Source organism: Electrona antarctica (assembly GCF_951216825.1).
Source record: "Electrona antarctica genome assembly, chromosome: 9".
In the NCBI taxonomy this organism is placed as follows: Eukaryota; Metazoa; Chordata; class Actinopteri; order Myctophiformes; family Myctophidae; genus Electrona; species Electrona antarctica.
The window spans coordinates 20,629,935-20,650,020 of record NC_136790.1 but is presented as its reverse complement, the minus strand read 5'-3'; the positions used below and the strand labels follow the sequence as shown (position 1 = coordinate 20,650,020).

General features: G+C 45.2%; 1 protein-coding gene across 1 annotated transcript in view; it reads left to right on the top strand.

Moving 5' to 3' along the window:
* The window catches only part of suclg2 (succinate-CoA ligase GDP-forming subunit beta), a 155,754-nt gene that overhangs the window by 25,590 nt on the left and 110,078 nt on the right, over window positions 1-20,086 (top strand). The window contains exon 2 of the mRNA XM_079510896.1: window positions 6,338-6,479. Within this exon, the coding sequence (XP_079367022.1) occupies window positions 6,338-6,479 (142 nt within the window). The remainder of the gene's footprint in view (window positions 1-6,337; window positions 6,480-20,086) is intronic.

Sequence of the window (20,086 nt, the reverse complement as noted above, 5' to 3'; positions counted from 1 at the left end):
ATGAAGTCTCTGGTCTGCGTCAGAGGGGAGTTGAAATGGAAAAAGCATGCTAATACAGTGCCGTGTAGCACAGAGAGTGGCACGGCGTGAGCGTGGCTTGTGGATTAGCACTGGAGAGCGGGCCCGTTGTGTATTGGAACTGAAATGGCCCACGGATGATTATGCTTAGCACTGAAAACAAAGAGAAATCAAAACAAACGGATAGTTTTGCAATGGCTGAGTGTCTACTGTCATGCTAGGCTACAGGCAACGTCCTCAGTTAGCCCCAATTAACGTTACAGCCTTCAGTTTGGGAGACAGACAGCCTCGTTAGAGAAGACCCGGGATTTTAGGATTGTGTTGAGCCCCTCTCAAGCTGGCCATGGGTTAGAGGTCCCTCTTGTCGTTGGTGAAGGTGCTGAATGACTGCAAACATCCCCTCCTCTTCCTCCCCCTCCCCAGAGCTCCCATTAACCATGAATGATGGAGAAAGCGACGACTCTGGAAAGCACACAGTGGCCTTGTCAAGTCCTCCTACGCCACTGACTTTGAATTTGAATCTGAGACTTTGAGTTTGAATGGCAGCCCCCCCACGCACGCACGCACGCATGCACGCGCACGCACACACACACACACACACACACACTTGCAGGCCTCTTGTTTGTATCTAGCTATTTTCTATCATGTGGCTTTCCAAAATGTGACTTTTTTTTGATCAGTTACTCTTTGTTGCACTTGAAGACACTTCATTATTCATTCATTTTATGGCTGTACTGCTCGGAATCCGGTTAGCCTGGCTTCTGAAATAGATACGCTCACGGGCCTGTGTGTTTGTGTGTTTGCGTGTGTATGTATGGTATGTGTTTAGTAATACACGGGAGGCAGTGGCTCAAGAGGTACAGTAGCGTGGTAATTTGGGAACCAGAGGCTTGATCCCGGCTCCCCCTGGCTTTCTGTCGAAGTGTATGTATGTATGTATGTACAGTATGTAGTGCATATCGCGGTATCGGGTTCATTACCGCGGTAATAAAAAAAAAAATCATAAATCATGTATGTATGTATGTATGTATGTATGTATGTATGTATGTATGTATGTATGTATGTGTAGACAAAATGACAACATAACTTATACGACAGTATAAATATACTGTTGTATATTTCATCTGAGCAATGCACCTGAGCAATGCACGATGCACCTGGCTATTAGTCCTAATCTAATTGCATTAAACAACGTTAAACTCACTTTGCTACTCACTTTGCCACTCACTTTATGCATGCGCAAATTGCGCATACCCTCTATAGGGTTTAACTGGTTAAATGTATATGGGGCCACAAACTGTTGCTAGCATAAAATGACAATCTAGGCTTTAATGTTATTGGCCCAGTTAAAGCCCATTGTTTTACAATCCAGTATTGTAGTTGCATTAACAAGCTTAGCAGTTTGGTGTAAAATATGTTATGAGTTTAGTGAATGTCCACAAACAAAATGGCTCCTATCCATCACAACTGCTTTTGTCTGTCACACACTCAGTTGACTGCAGAAAGTGTAGTTTCGCTACGGGCAGCAATGTTGGCGATATTGAGATAAATGGATGTCTAGAAACTATCCATGAGAGCAGCAAACGTATTCTGAGACTATTTTGACCTCAAATCAAAGCTTCATTTGAATCATTTGTTACGTGGTTGATGGCAATGGGGACCCTGTCGTAAAAACATCACACCAGTGTGAAGTGAGGGGGCGCTCATCATATGTCATCATACATCATCTCATTCTGACCAATCACAATTTGTGTCCTCACTTTTCCGTCTCACTCACTGCCCTATTTGTACTTTGCTCAGCCAATCAAATCATCGCTATGGGGTGATTTGCCAATCACAAGCCAATGTTTGTGTTCACACAAACCCGGAAAGCTGGGCATAGGAGCCCCTCAAAAATCACACTTGTTTGAAGTGAGGGGCACTCTCATCATCATACATCACATTCAGTGCCTAGCCAATCAAATCATTTCCGTGGTACAAATACACAAAGCTGGCACCCTGGGCAAGACCTACGCTGTAGAGGCTGTCATTTGTTTTTTGCGGAAGTTGCGGGATTTTAGCGGAAGTATCGCCCAAGGAAATTACGTTTATGCTTAACAAATCAGTTTACATTCTCCGCGAATGAAACAAGTGTTGTGATTGGTCGGGAAAATATCGTACCAGGCTTTTCATTTCGCAGATAAGTAAGCCTGGGACCGAGGCTACAAAGCTGGGCATAGGAGGGCCCCTCGTAGCTGTTGTTGGGCTCAATGGGCTGTTTATTGGACTTGAAGTGCACTGGAAAACAATGCCAGTGCCTGTTTTCCCCACAATATTCTGACCCTTAGGAGTGAACAGGAAGTGCTTGCTTAATCATTAACCTTTTGAATTTGAGTGGAAAACTAAAATTGAGTGAATGTCGTGTTTTAAAATCCTTGATTAAATGGCCATTAACAGCTTCCCTACGTAACCAGCTATTCACGCATTTTATTCCATTGTCTTTCCCTGCGTAATATGCTAAACCCGCTATTTATTTTATATGTTTCGCTTTTTTTTAATGACTTGAATGAGTAACCGGCTTGGTCACGGACCATGGTGACGAGTTATGAGGACGTAACCGGAAATCAACCAACCACCAGCTTGCAAGGGCTTCTGGGAAACTGAGTCCAATGCAAAGTGAACGAGTGGGTATGGACCAAGAGGAGAATTAGCAAGACAGGCCAACTTTGCTTACTTCCTGTATCTGCGTGAGGTGGGCGGTAACATTATTAGGAGACAGGAAGAATGTTGGAGTCTATTCATTTCCAATGGGAGAGTGAACGTGAACACAGCTTCTGAACCATTCCTTAACTCCATGGTCACTGAACTAAATACTGGACCAAATCATCACAAGGCACACAATATTTACAAGATATTCATAGTAAAATGGCTTCTTTTAGCGAGACAAACCAGGAGAAAATCTACTTTGTTAATGACATTTCTTTATCCCAGCAACAAACTCTCGCGAGATTTGAGATGAGTCCGGAAGCCTCTCTCTGTCCATCTGCAATTTCACGGACAACACATAGGGGGCTCTGACCCCATATTTAAGATGATAATATGTGAATATTATAATGTGAAATGAATGGACATATTTAAAACGATTAGAAATGATCCTTATGTGCCCAAATTAGAGCTGGCATACTTGTTCTGCATATTGAGACAGGCAGATATGTAGGCACGGTTGAGGAGGATAGATTATGTAGTCTGTGTGATCTAAAGGAAATTTTTATTGTCCATTCTACAACTCTATTAGGGAGAGACCTTTTAATGAGATAGATCCAAATCATGAATTTATATGGTTGGAGGACTTCGAGAAACTAAAACGACTATTTCAAAAGTACACCTTGTCAGTTGTTTTCAATGTACTTTGTTAAATGACTTGTCAGTGTTGTTGTCTTCTTCTTCTATCGGGTTTCATGGCGGTCGGCAAACCTAAATGGTGCATTACCGCCACCTACTAGACTGAGTGTGGAAACAGTGTTGTTGTCAGGGGGGAGGGTGGAGGTCGGGGAGAAGCAAACCACGCCTACTATATTTAGGAGACCATTTGTAGGCTTTGTGTACCATTTCGCCTCTAGTGGCTCCAATGAAGTTGGCCCATCTTCATACATAAACCATCTTTGGTATGGACGATCTTTGCCCGCTTTGCTCTTTGTCTGTGATTCGGTCACGGAAGTGGCTTATACTGTGTCGGCTCAATAACAAATCATGAGACTATTTTCAAGCGGATTTTCATCAACAGCTCCCAACTGTAGACCTGAGTTGAGCTAATGAACAAAATACAACTACTGATGAGATCTGTGGACACCTGTAAAATATTAAATGATATGCATGTTGAAAAAGCTGTGGTTATGGTTTACTTGCATTACATTCCGCATTACATTCCGATTAAGACCTAACTTCCAGATAACAAGACATGCGATCTTGAAAACTGGAAGCATTCCTCTTTAAGGCTATTTCCTATTGGCTGCCATTATTACAAAACAGATGGCATCACACAAGACTATATAGGCCCACAGCCAAGATATCATCGTCTCTCGCACACTAATCTGCAACGTGACACTTGATGATACACTGTGAAGTCCCGGGTGTTAATTTATCTCTATAGTGTGAACCTTCTGGGTCTATCTTCACACGCAAGAGTTAAATGATCACTCTGGATCTCGCAGTGCAGCTGTTCATATTGGCCTCCCCTTCCACACAACATGTGGTACAGAGATCCAGGCTAACTGATGTAACTCAACCGTAGCAGTGCAATATCTGAGTTAAGTTCAGCTGTACTTAGCTCAGCAATAGGACACCCAATACTTATTTTATTGCCACGTAAGGCAGCCCTGCACTCTGTTCCATTAAGTTGGAAAATACACGGTTTGAATTGTATTACTACTTATTTACGAACTCTTATCAACACACACACACACACACACACACACACACAATTGCGCACACACATACATGCACACAGGGATGGCGCTGAGGGGGGAAATCTAACCTTAACGCAACCCGTGTCTCTCTGTCACATTAAAACGCCGATGTCTTTTTAATAGAGGTAACAGCTGGAGCTGACGTGAGCCCTGCGTGTCTGCTGACGGAGCAAACGGCTCTGAAAGCAGCCTGGGCCTGTCTGCCTGTCTCATTACAGTGGGAGAGGAGGAGGAAGAAGCCAGGGAGAGATAATGCTGGCAATGGAGATAGAGGACGGGGAATTGGGGGGAATGCATGTTAGTACATTATATACACACACAGGCAGGTATTTCACACAGTGTTTTCTTCTGTGTGTGTGTGTGTGTGCGTGTGCGTACATGTAATGCGAAACAACCTGCCACATGTGGGCCGGAAGGGAATGTCATGTTGTACAGTAGAGAAGAACAAAATATGAACATTTTGGGTGTGATTTCCTCACAAGACGGATACCTGGAGAACAGAATGTCTTATTACACTGTTCACTATAACAGGGGTTCTCAACGTTTTTGGCCGGGGACCCCCGGAAATGCTTTGGCAATGTCTCGGGACCCCCGCCCCGCCCCCTCCCAACCCCCAATATAAATTGACTGCTACAATAACCTTAAACCATTTTGGGCGGGAACCCCTTTTGGTGTTTTAAGCATTGTTATAATTTAGCTATTGAAAAATAGCAGATCTACAAGCTCATAGCGCGCCACCGAGTGGCGCGCTACGAGCTTGTAGGTCTGCTATTTTTGAAAATAAAATCTTTTTTTTTGAAAATAATTTGGGGACCCCCTAAAATAATTTGGCGACCCCCCGAGGGGTCGCGACCCACGGGTTGAGAACCCCTGCACTATAATATATGCGCTGGGGGGCAGACTATGTACAACTGAACTCACTAACTCTTTATTTTTCTGCCCGTTTACCTCCCCCTCTCCCTCCATCCTCCCCTCTTCTTTCCGCTGCCCATCCCTCCATCCCTCTTTGCGTCCGCACTCCGCACCGCCCTCCCTCCCCTCCCCTCCATCCCTCTTTGCGTCCGCACTCCGCACCGCCCTCCCTCCCCTCCCTCCCTCCCTCTCTCCTTCCCTATACCTGTGTCACTCCGCACCGCCCTCCCTCCCTCCCCTCCCCTCCCCTCCCTCCCTCTCTCCTTCCCTATACCTGTGTTCCACTCCGCACCGCCCTCCCTCCCCTCCCCTCCCTCCCTCTCTCCTTCCCTATACCTGTGTTCCACTCCGCACCGCCCGCCCTCCCTCCCCTCCCTCCCTCTCTCCTTCCCTATACCTGTGTTCCACTCCGCACCGCCCTCCCTCCCCTCCCCTCCCTCCCTCTCTCCTTCCCTATACCTGTGTCACTCCGCACCGCCCTCCCTCCCTCCCCTCCCCTCCCCTCCCTCCCTCTCTCCTTCCCTATACCTGTGTTCCACTCCGCACCGCCCGCCCTCCCTCCCCTCCCTCCCTCTCTCCTTCCCTATACCTGTGTTCCACTCCGCACCGCCCTCCCTCCCCTCCCCTCCCTCCCTCTCTCCTTCCCTATACCTGTGTCACTCCGCACCGCCCTCCCTCCCTCCCCTCCCCTCCCCTCCCTCCCTCTCTCCTTCCCTATACCTGTGTCACTCCGCACCGCCCTCCCTCCCTCCCCTCCCCTCCCCTCCCTCCCTCTCTCCTTCCCTATACCTGTGTTCCACTCCGCACCGCCCTCCCTCCCCTCCCCTCCCTCCCTCTCTCCTTCCCTATACCTGTGTTCCACTCCGCACCGCCCGCCCTCCCTCCCCTCCCCTCCCTCCCCTCCCCTCCCTCCCCTCCCTCCCTCTCTCCTTCCCTATACCTGTGTCATTTTCCCGCTGCAGAGTGCGCGGCTGAGCCCTCGGAGATGGCTCAACCTGCAGGAGTACCAGAGCAAGAAGCTGATGCAGGAGAGCGGCGTGGCCGTGCAGCGCTTCTACGTGGCCGACACGGCCCCCGACGCCCTGGCGGCCGCCAAGAGACTCGGTCAGTCGGTAGAGCGGACGCCACACCACACATTATGCACACGCACATCGTCAACGTATACGCAGGCAATCGTGTACTACAACAGTGGTTCCCAAAGTGGGGTCCGGGGACCCCTAGGGGTCCTTGATGGAGTTCCAGGGGGTCCCCAGCTATATGATAATTAGGAACCAAATGGACCCGCCAAATGGACCCTTATGGGTCTGTAACTCTGAGAGTAACGGGTCCATTTGGTTCCATTTGTACACTCAGAGTTAAATTAACATTGTAAATTGGGGGTCCCAGAGATAGAAATGCCATTAAATGGGGTAGACTAATGCATGTCAAACTGGGGGTCCTTGAAATTAAACGGATTGAGAATCACTGCTATAGAGCTGAGCTGAGCTAGAGCTGTAAAATCTTTTCTTATGGGGGTCCCTGGCATATCTCTTCAAATGGGTGTCCACGGGCTAATTTGTGTCAATTCGGGGGTCCTTGACATGAAAAAGTTTGGGAACCACTGTACTACAAGCATTATACTGCTTCCTCCCCCCGGAGTAAGGGGGAGCGTTTCGTTTGAAATGGAATGAGCCAGTGGTGGACACTACAGAACATCAAAGCCCACTGCCCAGAGAAAATCCCTGATCACACGCAGGCTAATAATTTTGTTCCATAGTCTGACTCTCTCTTCTGAATTACTTGCATCGCTCGCTACTCCCATTCACAGACAGTTCTGAGAATTAACAAGATGCAGACTGTGGTTTAACAGTGCCTTTCCTCCCTGCAAAACTTGTGGCTTCTGTTTGCGCAAGCACACACACACACACACACACACACACTAGCAAAATGTGCAGATGTTTATATAGCTAATCCCTGCTGAAGCCTTATCAAGTTTAATCGTGTCTACTTGTCTATTTGCTTGGGCGCGATATAGGCTGTGTTGGCCTTTCGTGCTATAGCGCTCTGTGCCTGCTCATGTTTTCATCACTGCACTCAACCAGGCTAATTTGTTTCACAGTGTCTCGGTTTCAGTTCCTCACGCTTTGGTTATTTGTTGTATTCTGTTAAATCATTGTCCCTCCACCCCACCCCAAGCCCCTCACGAGTGTATTCTGTTAAATCATTGTCCCTCACCCCACCCCAAGCCCCTCACGAGTGTATTCTGTTAAATCATTGTCCCTCCACCCCACCCCAAGCCCCTCACGAGTGTATTCTGTTAAATCATTGTCCCTCACCCCACCCCAAGCCCCTCACGAGTGTATTCTGTTAAATCATTGTCCCCCACCCCAAGCCCCTCACGAGTGGGCAACACAGTCTTAATTTTCACACATAATGTATATGCATGCACTTGCGCGCACTCACTCACTCACTCACTCACTCACTCACTCACTCACGCCGGGGCTCCACCGGGCGCGTCAGCGTCGCGTCTCCGTCAGGGAATGTTCACTTTTTAATCAATGAAGGGTGGCTCCACTGCCTGCGTTGCGTGACATTAACGCGTGCATTAAAATTTAACCGGTGCGTTTTTTGACACACGCAATGGAGACACAACGCGTCCGGTGGAGCCCTGGCGTCACTCACTCACTCACTCACTCACTCACTCACTCACTCACTCACTCACTCACTCACACTCTCTCTCTCCCTTTCTCCTCTGCTCTCACATACCTATAGGGCGCACTCCAAACTGTGTGGCACATGCTGTACTGTACATACACACAAGTACGCTCAAGGCTCTATATTGTATTCACTGCCCTCTAGTCTGTGCTACAACATTGGTTGTGCATCTGGCTTGCTTGTCAGCCAGCATGGTGCCATGCTGCAGTTGCCGGAGTCCTGTTCTGTTCTCAGTGGCCCCTGGTTCCGATGCGAAGGGGGAGATAATCTGAACACTGGGCTCACCACCATGGCTCGGCCTAGGGGGAAATCTGGAGAGAAAACTGAGCTCGGCAACACAGAGGAGGCGGGAAGGAGACGGAGACAGCTGGACAGAGCTATGGCCGTGGCACTTTCAGCTGTCTCAGCGGACTTGGGCTAGCTGGAGCCTTTTGGCTGCTGTGTAATCTCTGCTTATCTCCACAGACACACAGGGTTCTCTGTGCACACGTGCATATAAAACTGTGTATGTCCTTCAACTTTAGTATTCGTATCTAGTGACCACTGCTGGCTCAGACAATGTATCAATGCTCCGTTTGTCCCGATGCACACGCTGCATTTATGTGCTCGCGCATCTGAGTACAACGGCACTCTTGGGCCATGTTAGGTCACACATGAATGTGGTTGGCAGAGAGGGAGGGAACAGTACCTCTTTAGTCAGGCACAGTTGAGCTGGTAAACCTACTGAGTGCATGCCTTTTAAACCCCAATGGACCGAGGTGTGTGTGATCTACAAACTCACAACGGGTCACGCTGCTACACGTTGTGAGCTTGTAGATCTGCTATTAGAACAAAGAAGAAAGGGGCGTGATATGGCTCATTGATTCCCTGTCCACTCGGATGACAACTTTTAAAGTCCGAGTTAACATTATGGCAGAGGGGCGATTTGTAACTAGCTCACTTGCTCATGAATACTGAAGTCACTTGCTGTGGCCTTATACTTGGGGTGAACTGAGTTTTTCCTGGTCCAGTGGGGCACTGTGAGTGACTGACCCATACACTGATGCGGTCTCTCCAAGCTACAGTACACACTGAAGTGTCTGTTAACGGTGCATTTGCCCTGGGAGAGGGGACTGATAGAAGGAAAGAGAGGGAGATGAGAACTGAATAATTGTCCGGTGATTTATATGTATTGTATACAGATTCATCACATCATCACAAATGTGTCCCCATCATTAATTGCTCTCACGAGCACATCCCGCCAGGTCCGAACTGCCGGACAATATGCACTTTTACTGTTTTAGGGCTCTGTTTTTCAGGAACACCCTGTTGCATGTTTTATATTCTACTGCTGAGTATACGCTTTTTTGCAGTCACTGAATCCGATATGACCTTCATTATGAACTTGACCCTTGACCTTTTCGACCCAAAAGTTAATTCTCTTCGGGGTACCTCATCCGTTCTCACTTTTGACCATGACTTTGTGACATTGACCTATCACCAGTCATCTCTTCACTACCCCCTGTTGTATCTTAAGTTTTCGAAGCAGACTATTTTGGAATTGGAAAAGAAACAACATAATTGTACAGTAAGTGAGTATCATCCGATTTGGTATCAGTGTAGTTTGGCAATCATCTGTGATCAGAAATATTACAGCTGGTACACACAGCCTTGAACATCCTACCATTGGAAAAAAACAAGAAATGACTCATGCCATTATATCAGCTTGCATTCCACTCTCTTGCATATTGTACCTTAGTGGGGCTTTCTGTAGTCGCGTTTGCAATCTGTGGTCATGAGGTGCGGTGGGGGAGAGGAGAGCGGGCTTAGTGTCCCATTGGTCGTGGGGCTTAAGGCCTATTCATAGTCTGGATTTTCGGTGGTGAGGTGACCACCGCTCCGGTGGTGAGCTGACCACCGGAGCGGTGAGCGGTGGTGAGTAAAAACAGAGAGAAGGGCTGGAGCGGTGGCGGTGGTTTGCTCTTCACCGCGGCTCGTGACGTCATGTTGTAGTTCGGTGGTCACCTCACCACCGAAAATCCAGACTATGTATGAGCCTTTAGTTTCCCAGCAGAAGGGTCAAATCAGCCGTCAAAGGCTTCTGCCAGAAATATCCCATTGGCCGTATAGGCCTAGTCTCCCATTGGCTTAGAGGCCAGCCAATCATAAAAATCTGTGTGCTCAAACAAAGTCCCCCACAGGGAAAATACAAGTCTCGTATTTTTATATATGACTTGGTCGTGTGTGACGACATGAAACTGTTTGCCAAGCAACACTACCACTTTGCAAATTGAAAACTTGAGGTGAAACTGAGCGGTCGGATAAACAGCCAAACTCAAAGTAGGTATTATCTTTTGGCTTTTGGGATGCTTTCCGTCTCCGTCACACTTTTTTGACACTGGGTGTCCCTATTTTGGGAATGTCATCATAGGCACACACAAATAAGTGAACACAGCAGATCTACAAGCTCATCGTGACATGCAAGTTTGTGATCGGCTCTTTATGCCACACGACACCATTGTAAATGTCTGCCCTGAGCATACAGGCAGGCTCTATTAACCCATTCAGGTCTGAAAAACGTTTTCTAAATTATGACAATTTTCTGAAAGATTTGAGGCACATTTTAACGATTTTTCAAAAATAGCAGACCTACAAGTTCATAGTTGCTATGAGCTTGTAGATCTGCTATTTTTCAATAGCTAAATTATAACATAATGTATGTAACCACCAAAAGGGGTTCCCGCTCAAAATGGGTTAAAGACTTGGTGAAGTGAAAAATACATTTTTCACACTCTTAGACCATATCCGATGACCTAACAATAGATTCCAAAACAATGGGAACATTTGTATTTTGATATCATTTGATATCGTCCATAAAAAGCCTTTAATTATTTCCTTTGAATGAAAACGTGATGCCTGATGACGTGTCGAGTCCCACATAAATTAATCTTGATTTAATTCACCTGTTTTATTACTATTGCTGCAGTTCCTCCAAACACAGCTGCTTTTGATTGACTCATTCAAGACGACATCCAGACAGTGACTCAGACTCATGTTAAACTTCATCAGCACGCTAAAATGCATCTCTGAAAACATTATAGGTTAGAAATAAGCCACAGAAGCGTCTGTCTCAGTCTCTGACATGTAAACAAACAGGCTCACGTCGCCGATACTAACGTCCCATAGCCTGAAGGGATGCAACGCTCTGATTGGTTCAGAAACACACAGCCTTCTATTTCAGACTGAAAATTCAAAATAAAATGCCCAAAAAAGCCATTTCAACCCATCTTTAAATTCTGACTGCAATGGCCTTTTTATTTAGAAGTTTCCGTCTGAAACTAAAGCCTATACGTTTCTGAACCAATCAGATCGTTGCATCCCTTCAGGCTATGGGACGTTAGTAGCTGTGCAGCACACGGCTGCAGTCTGTTTGTTTACATAGTAGCATATTTGCTACTATGTAGCTTATTTCTAACCTATAATGTTTGCAAATATTTTAGCGTGCTGATTAAGTTTAAAATGACTGTCTGGATGTCATCTTGAATGAGATTAAAAACGGAGTAGTTCTGCAATCAAAATGTCAGCTGTGAGGAACGTGCAGCTATGGGAATCAAACAGGTGAATGAAATCAAGATTCATCTTTATTCATACGGGCTGCGTATATTGTATGTTTAGGTATGCCCATAATGATGACCACGGATCTTAAAGTGTGAAAAACATATTTTTCATTTCACTAAGTCTTTAACCTCTGTGGTAAAAATGTCAGCAGTTGTGCTTGAGACCTGGGTTCAAAACTTCAAATCCGGTGTAGAACAGGACAGTTACATACTACTGCAGCTTTAAGTGTGCTTGCCTTTGCATGCACGTTTATTTATTGCTGTCTCATATCAAATAGTGAGTACATACTATTTGCATAAATTGTGGTGACAGATTGGGTCCAATCAATCCGTGACTGATTGGATGACATGATTAATTAATATTTTAATTTATGCAATTATTTGTCGTTTAGCCGATTTTTACTCCTCACACCTTTCTGTGTTGCCACTGGTGGTGGGGGCTCCTCACTTGGCAGTGAGAATTACCCAACCCGGGCGAGGAAACTCCGCGCCGTTGGGACTGAACATTGAACGCTCGTTTGCACTTCTGCATAAATGCGGAATTAGAGCGTTCTTCCGGGTGCTTCAAAACGCCACTGAGCAACTTCCATTGAAATTAATAGCAGGGGGCGGGGAAGCCCGCCCTCTATCCTTTATAACTGTATGGTGAAACCGGAGGATTTGAACCCCTGACTAGACTCTGTGGTGGTCCCTGGCCTGCACCCTCCAAGGGCCCATAAAAACAACATGCACTGATTGGGCTCAATTACAATGGAGTACCGAAGTCCTAGCCGTGGCCCGTGGTGACCCATGGTGATAGCGCCCCCTAGCGGCAGTGATGCCAGACTTCTGTGCTCTGATGTCTGATAACGCCGGCGGAGATCCCGAACATTTAGTCCACAACCACAGGCTTTGGTACGGGTAAGAACACACTTACCTGTGTAAAGGCAAGAACACACTTACCTGTGTAAAGGCAAGAACACACTTACCTGTGTAAAGGCAAGAACACACTTACCTGTGTAAAGAACACACTTACCTGTGTAAAGAACACACTTACCTGTGTAAAGAACACACTTAACCTGTGTAAAGAACACACTTACCTGTGTAAAGAACACACTTACCTGTGTAAAGGCAGAACACACTTACCTGTGTAAAGGCAGAAGGCAAGAACACACTTACCTGTGTAAAGGCAGAAGGCAAGAACACACTTACCTGTGTAAAGGCAGAAGAACACACTTACCTGTGTAAAGAACACACTTACCTGTGTAAAGGCAGAAGAACACACTTACCTGTGTAAAGGCAGAAGAACACACTTACCTGTGTAAAGGCAGAAGAACACACTTACCTGTGTAAAGAACACACTTACCTGTGTAAAGGCAGAAGAACACACTTACCTGTGTAAAGAACACACTTACCTGTGTAAAGGCAGAAGAACACACTTACCTGTGTAAAGGCAGAAGAACACACTTACCTGTGTAAAGAACACACTTACCTGTGTAAAGGCAGAACACACTTACCTGTGTAAAGGCAGAAGGCAAGAACACACTTACCTGTGTAAAGGCAGAAGGCAAGAACACACTTACCTGTGTAAAGGCAGAAGAACACACTTACCTGTGTAAAGGCAGAAGTGGTGGTGGTGGTTACTCAACATTGTAAGTGGAGTTAGAATGTTTCTGTTCAATACATTGTCTGAGAGGTTGCAAGATCGTTTTTCACCCACCAATGTAGCACCTCACAAAACTTCATTTAAGGATTTCCCTTAAGCAGTCCTACGGTCTTCATGCATATGGATGAATCATGGATGTCTGAAATGTTAATGCTAGCAGGCTCCCTTCTGAATAGCCTAAATGCCTTATCAGTAATGATATACAGCATCAGTCAATGGAAGACTGAGCTGCCCTTCCTTCAGCAGCGAAGCTATCCAGCTCGCTGTATATGCATGCAGGGTTTTGAATGTAGCCTTCTGCTATCTTGCACTGTGTGGAGAGATATCATGGCAACTGTTACGTTTAATGAATATAGATTTCTGTTTTCTTTTCCACACAGATGTGTTACACAAAGCTATGCGCGTGCATGCACACATGCACACACACACACACACACACACACACACACACACACACACACACACACACACACACACACACACACACACCTGTGCCCAGCCGCAGCCAATGACAAGTGTGATTACGTGGTCCACTTTGTGTGTCTGCCTGTGTGACAGATGCATCTGTTGAGCAAATCTTGATGGATTCTTCGTGTGAATTCTAAATCAAAAGCGCAAGCACCCCTCCTCGTCTTTTCTTCATGTCCCGCGCAGACGTCTCGTCTTCTCCAACAGTGATCGACGAAGCAAAGATGGAGAAAACATTGCCTCAGATGCTTATCTCCACCTCCACATGTGGAGCTTGTTTGACGAATGGGAGCGACACAACATTTATTTTATTTATTTTCAGAATGCGTGCCTGTATTCTGTATTCTGTTCCGGCTGCTTGAAATGGCACGTTTTGCTGCGGTTTCACTTCAATTCATTTCGGTGGTAACATGCCGACGTAGGGCTTCTTTTCACGTGCCAACTCGTACCGGTGAATTGGCCAATTGTATCGTGGATGGAAATGTGTATAAAGAAAAGAATGTTTTTGTAATGCCTCTCGCAGCTGCGTGGGGAAAAAAAGTGTACAAATGCTAGATATTTCCTTGTCAGCCTGTCCTTTTGTCTCCACAGGTTTAGACAGCACGTCGTATTGTATGGAACACGACAATCTTGTCATTTGAAATGAACAGCGGACAAAACAAATCCAATCTCTTTGCAGCATAGTCATCTTATTTACTTGCCTTTTGACAACTCATGTCAAGGCCACAGAGTGCATTCCTTCTTTTCTTCTTCCCAGTCGTGTCTCTTTCCCTAGCCCTGTCTCCTTCTCCTCACTCTCTTTCTGCCCATGTCAGGTGTCGCTGTTTTCGTGTCCTCATGTTCTCTTATCTCCCTGTTCACCTGCGGCTCCTCAATCTCACCCCCTACTGTACTGTAACTTGGTTTAGGGGGGGGGGGGGGTTAGTGATTCAATATCTGTGATCTGAACATGGGTCCCCCCGTGCAAGGGCCAACATTTGTACTGTTGAACTATAAAGGAGCGAACATTTGGGAAGATGAGTTATTTACATTTTGGGTTTCATGCGATACCTCTTGTCAACCTGCAGTGGTCCTAGTCCTACCCGACCGCAGTATTGAAATGTCTCCATAGAAGAGCAGAGAGACCACCTCACCTGTGTTATTAACAGTATATTGTGTCAACTCACTCTTCCATGGATTGGTTAAAATGTAATTCTATTCATTTGACACAAAGATTGCAGCTTTAACCCCGGTGGCCACGTATGTTAAAAGTGATTACAGCCAGGTAAATAAAGAAAAGAAAAAAATAACAGATCTACTAGCTCTTGTAGATCTGTAGTGTGTTGCCTGTGACGTGTTGTGAGCAACTTGTAGATCAGTTATTTTTGAAAACATTGTAGGGCTATAGTGGTTAAAACTAAGGTTGAATTGTATTTATTTAGTTCTAAATTTGCGTGTGTGCGTGTGCTGGACAAGAACTCGTTCATCTGACAGGCGAGACTGGCCATCAAGGGTAGATTTTCTTTGCTATTTTATCACAGGTGGATGTGCTGTGTATTTTCATCTTCATGTTTGCAAGTGCTCAGAAAGCAAGAGTTGAAGCGTGGATCAGTCCTTGCACTGAATACATAAAACACTGTATATACATAAAACACTATAGGCCACATTCTTTGAACCTCATATCTGCCAACAAACGTGTTTGTTCAGGGGATGTTGTTGTCTCCACCAAGAGACAGGTGGGCCATTTGTTTGTGTCCGTTGAGTTTCCAAAAGCCTGTTCAGTCAGAGACAGTGATGCCGCCTCGGAGATGATGTGTAACCCATTCAGGCCTGACGTCGAAATTTTAAAAAAAAAGTTTTCTAAATCATGACAATTTTCGGAAAGATTTGAGGCACATTTTAACGATAGATCTGCTATTTTTCAATAGCTAAATTATAACATAATGTTTAAAACGCTAACGCTAACGTGACATGGATGCGTTCCAGGTCTCAATGGATTAAAAGAACAAATTGAAGGCCAAGGACATTGTTATTGTGTCTGCCTTAAAGCCATTGTTTTTTTCAATCAGCGTGTTTAGTTGGCAATGCGATTTGGGTAGAATTGACTCCAGCGAGGAAAAACAAGCCTCCAGCAAGACAGCGCGACAGCAAGCCTCCAGCTCCTCTGGCCATAACAACCTGCAACACGGGATGAGTTCACCCTTTTTAAAATCAAGAGCAAGCCACTTTCCCGACTCTACAGCTCCTAGACACGTACAGCATACTGACATGCTTCTTGTTTATGCCATAACGTTCAGCCTCACCGCAGTTGTGTCTTAACCCATTTCGACCTGAGAAAGATTCTACAAAATGTCTTCTAAATCCTGACAGTTTTCTGAAAAACCACATGTTTCTATGTCAGTGTTTCTCAAACTATTTCATGTCAAGGACCCCTAGAATTACATGTATTTGGCCGCCGACCTCCATCTGAAAATATGTAGTTCCACGGACCCTCCAGACGTAAAGTTTTGAGTTAGAAACGTTCGCTCTTTAAGACTATATATAAGATTTGCGCCACATTTTCACGATTTTTCAAAAATAGCAGACCTACAAGTTCATAGCGCGGCACTCGTCTCGGTGACGCGCTATGAGCTTGTAGATCTGCTATAGATCTTTTTTTGAAATTATGTTTTTATTTTGGTCCTTGTGTACAAGCATAATGAACAACTACATCATGAGAAGTACATTACATTACAATCATAAGATCTGCTATTTTTCAACAGCTAAAGCATAACAAACACCAAATACTTCAAACACCAAAAGGGGTTCCCGCCCAAAACGGATTAAGTGGCAGGAGACTGTTGTTATAGACACGTGGGGATTAAAGACAGTCCTTGAATAAATGCCCGTTGCGCTAAACTCAACACTTGAGAGCAGTCACAGAGCTGAATTGATATACTCCATGACTTAACTTATTTAGTAGCTCAATAATTCAATCTGAAAAGGAAGGAGCGTCGCTGCGCCAAATTGAGGAGGATTAATTCAGTGAGTGAACGGCGACAATCCTCCAAGGAGATATGTTAAACCTGTGCATAATAGCACCACTAACGGTATGTCGCTTAAACTGGCTGCTGAGCGATGGCTCTGACGCTCATGCACACATATTCAATACTTGTCAATTATCATTCACTCACTTCTGAGTCTTAAGGAGGCTTTCAGCGCCATTATCTAAGATTCACAGTCCAGAAGTAGATGATCTATTAAAAGAATATGCAAGCAAGCAAACACTTGAATCCCTTCTTAAAGGAGTAGTTCACCCAACAAAATGAGTTATTTTCTATCAATTACACACCCCATAAAGCATTGAATTCATGGACATGTTTAGGTCCAACTATACTCTAAGTTAGGTAACCTAAGCATCTTAGGGTTAATGGGCTTTTTCCCCCAATATTTGTTTATTGACAATGCAAACATTATCATCAGATTACAACATTACAGAATCACTTTTTTTATTTTATAAACAAAACTGAAAAACAGCAACAGGAAAAACAAAAACAGCAAAACTCGATAAACAGGACCCCCCCCACCCACCCCCCACCCCAGCCCCAGAAAGGTAAACTACACAGCTTTCATTACTCTGTATTGTCCCTAACACCCTTTGGCAACAAGAACTCACATAGGAAAATCAACCCAAAGGAGATATTGAAGGTAGAACCTCAAAGAACCTACCCCAGATCTTTTCATAAGTAGCAGGCTTTCTTTCTCCTTACATTGTAATGTACAGTATCTTTTCTGGAGTACATTAATGGGCTATTTTTTACGAATATTCAGCCTTTTTTTTTTTTTTTTTTAACAATAACAGTGTTGCTTCCATGACGGCAGTATATACATTAAGGCCCTGGCTGTCACACAACAATATATTATTACTGCCACAGTAGGTGTTTTGAAACATATATACATGTTATGTGTGTGTATATATGTGTAATATATACACACACACACGGTTGATTAAGTGCCACGTGTCTTCCAGTGCGGAGGGCGTTGTGGCTTTCCCTGGCTAGGTGCAAAGACAGCATTTACACCTCCGACTGGGCCTGGCACTGGTGCATGAGATCAGCTGGGGTGTACCATATGCTTCTCCGCCCGACCCAACACACCACCTAGCCTGCTACCATCTGTCACAGAGAGAACACCGGAGCAAAAGAAAACCCACTCCGATGGGGTCTCGTCATCCATGCGTGGCGTTTGTTTCTCGCTTCAGTCGGCACCCGATCCCCTGTTGGACCGTGTTCTACATATCCGTCGCAAAATGACCGCCATGGCCCGCCGCACTTTTTCCGTTTTTCATACCTAATCTCCCCGCACCTGCCCGTTGTTTTTGCCAAAGCACACGTTCCATTTGTTTTGCCAGTCGAGTTGGAGGTAAAGTGTAGAGATTGTAGTGTAGGGATTTTATTTTGCGTGTTTTGTTTTACACCCACTGATTTCCATAAAGCTTGGAGCCAGCTACAAAACCCAAAGTGCACACATGCACACACGCAAACATACCCTCACATACAGTTATGTATGCTCAGAGTCATTTGTAGGTGGGCTATAGAGATCAAATTGAATACTTTAGATACACAAAAAGCCCAGTGGCTTGTTTCCATTGTGGTCCTACAGTATATTATGGGCAACACAACAAACAAAAGAAACCCCAACTAAAAACAGATCTATCACAGAACAATTTGCAACTTTATGGACTGTAAAGGAGGGAAATTACCACCCATAATTTGTGTTTTTATTTTGTATTCCTGAGCTGAAACAACAGGGGGGTACCTCTTCAAAGCTTTGGTGAATACATTCTTTTGTACGAGCGGCGCGCTGTGCTGGGACCTCACAAATCACAATGTAATTTTGAGTCGCGGCGGCGGGGGCCTGTATTGATATGCTGCAAAAGCTGGCACATCACTATTACTCATGCTTTAGGGTCCCCTGCTGTGTTGCCCAATGCAGCACCCGGACAATTGTTCAGCTGGAAGGCATTGGACCATTATTTGGCTAATGCTGGCCCTAAATTGCATGTTATATTATTAGGGCTATTCCATGCTCCATTGAGCAGAACATTTTGTAAGAAAGAAAAAATAATAATCCAATGAATTATGCTTCCATCGCTTGCCCTGTGTGCGTGTCCTCACACCATTCACATCACATTCATTCTAGTTGTTACATTTCTAGCATTTGGAGTTGTGTTGTGGAAGGGCATGGGCCATCCTCATTCAGTTCTTTACTGTTTGTGCGTCCCTCTGGGTGCATGCCATTCCACCGATGACAGATTTGATAGAAAACTTGGAATTGTGATTTTTGGAGTGCAAAGAAAGAAAAGCAGCATTCCAGTAAAGGATATAAACCTTCTTCCATTATTTCGTTTTTGTTTGTTTGTTGACCTTTGGTCAATTATGCTTATCCCATTAGTGTGGTGGGAGTCCACCACAGTAGCAGCATTACTGTAGGTATCCTATAATGGACTGGCTTAAAGCACTTCACCTCCCACCCCTGCTGGCCCTGCATGCCTCACCCAGCTGGAACTACCTCCAACACTTACAAATGCCTTTTTAAACACACTTTGATCCCCCCTGACCCTTCCCCCCCCCCCACCATCTATGACATGAGGCAGAGTCTGAGGTGAAAAGCGCTTATGGTGGCAGTTCAGTGGCCAGTGGTTTTGGCTCAGGCAGTTGCCCCCTTTTCTCCGTCTCTGAAGTGGTGGGAGATAAGAGTGGACCCTATAGCTGTGTGATTTGTTTCTTCAATAGGATCTTTAAGATTGACTGTCGTGTCCATACTCTGTTAACGTAGCCTCATTTGGGTCACCTCCTGGGCTGGCTGGCTGGTGACACGTGCAGAGAGTGAGAGGGCACTGAAGTGACTGCTTGCCTCTGTTGCCTGCATAAAAAACGTTTTACTTAAATATGACTCCTTGCACTTCAAAACAATATGTGACTTCAGTGTTCTACAGGTGGTTATTGTTATTCAATTCGGGCAAAAACGGAAGTCTTGAGCTCTTTAAGGCTATTGTACAATTAGTTCCGATCATTGGCCTCAATCGGCTTCAGTGACCGATCTGCAATCGAGCACCATTCTCGCCGAGACAGGTTCTCCCTCTCTCTGGTGTCAGTTTTAGCTATTTACTGTACAGTGGGTAGACTTTTTTTTTTTTTTTTTTTTAGCATTTCTTGAGATGAACTGATGTTCTCGTTGTTGTGGAAACCAAATGGTGTTTGATGAAACAAAATGTTCACAATCCTATGCGGTATATCACTGTTGATGTGTGCCAAACATCCAACGCTATGATTATTAAATGGTTCTGT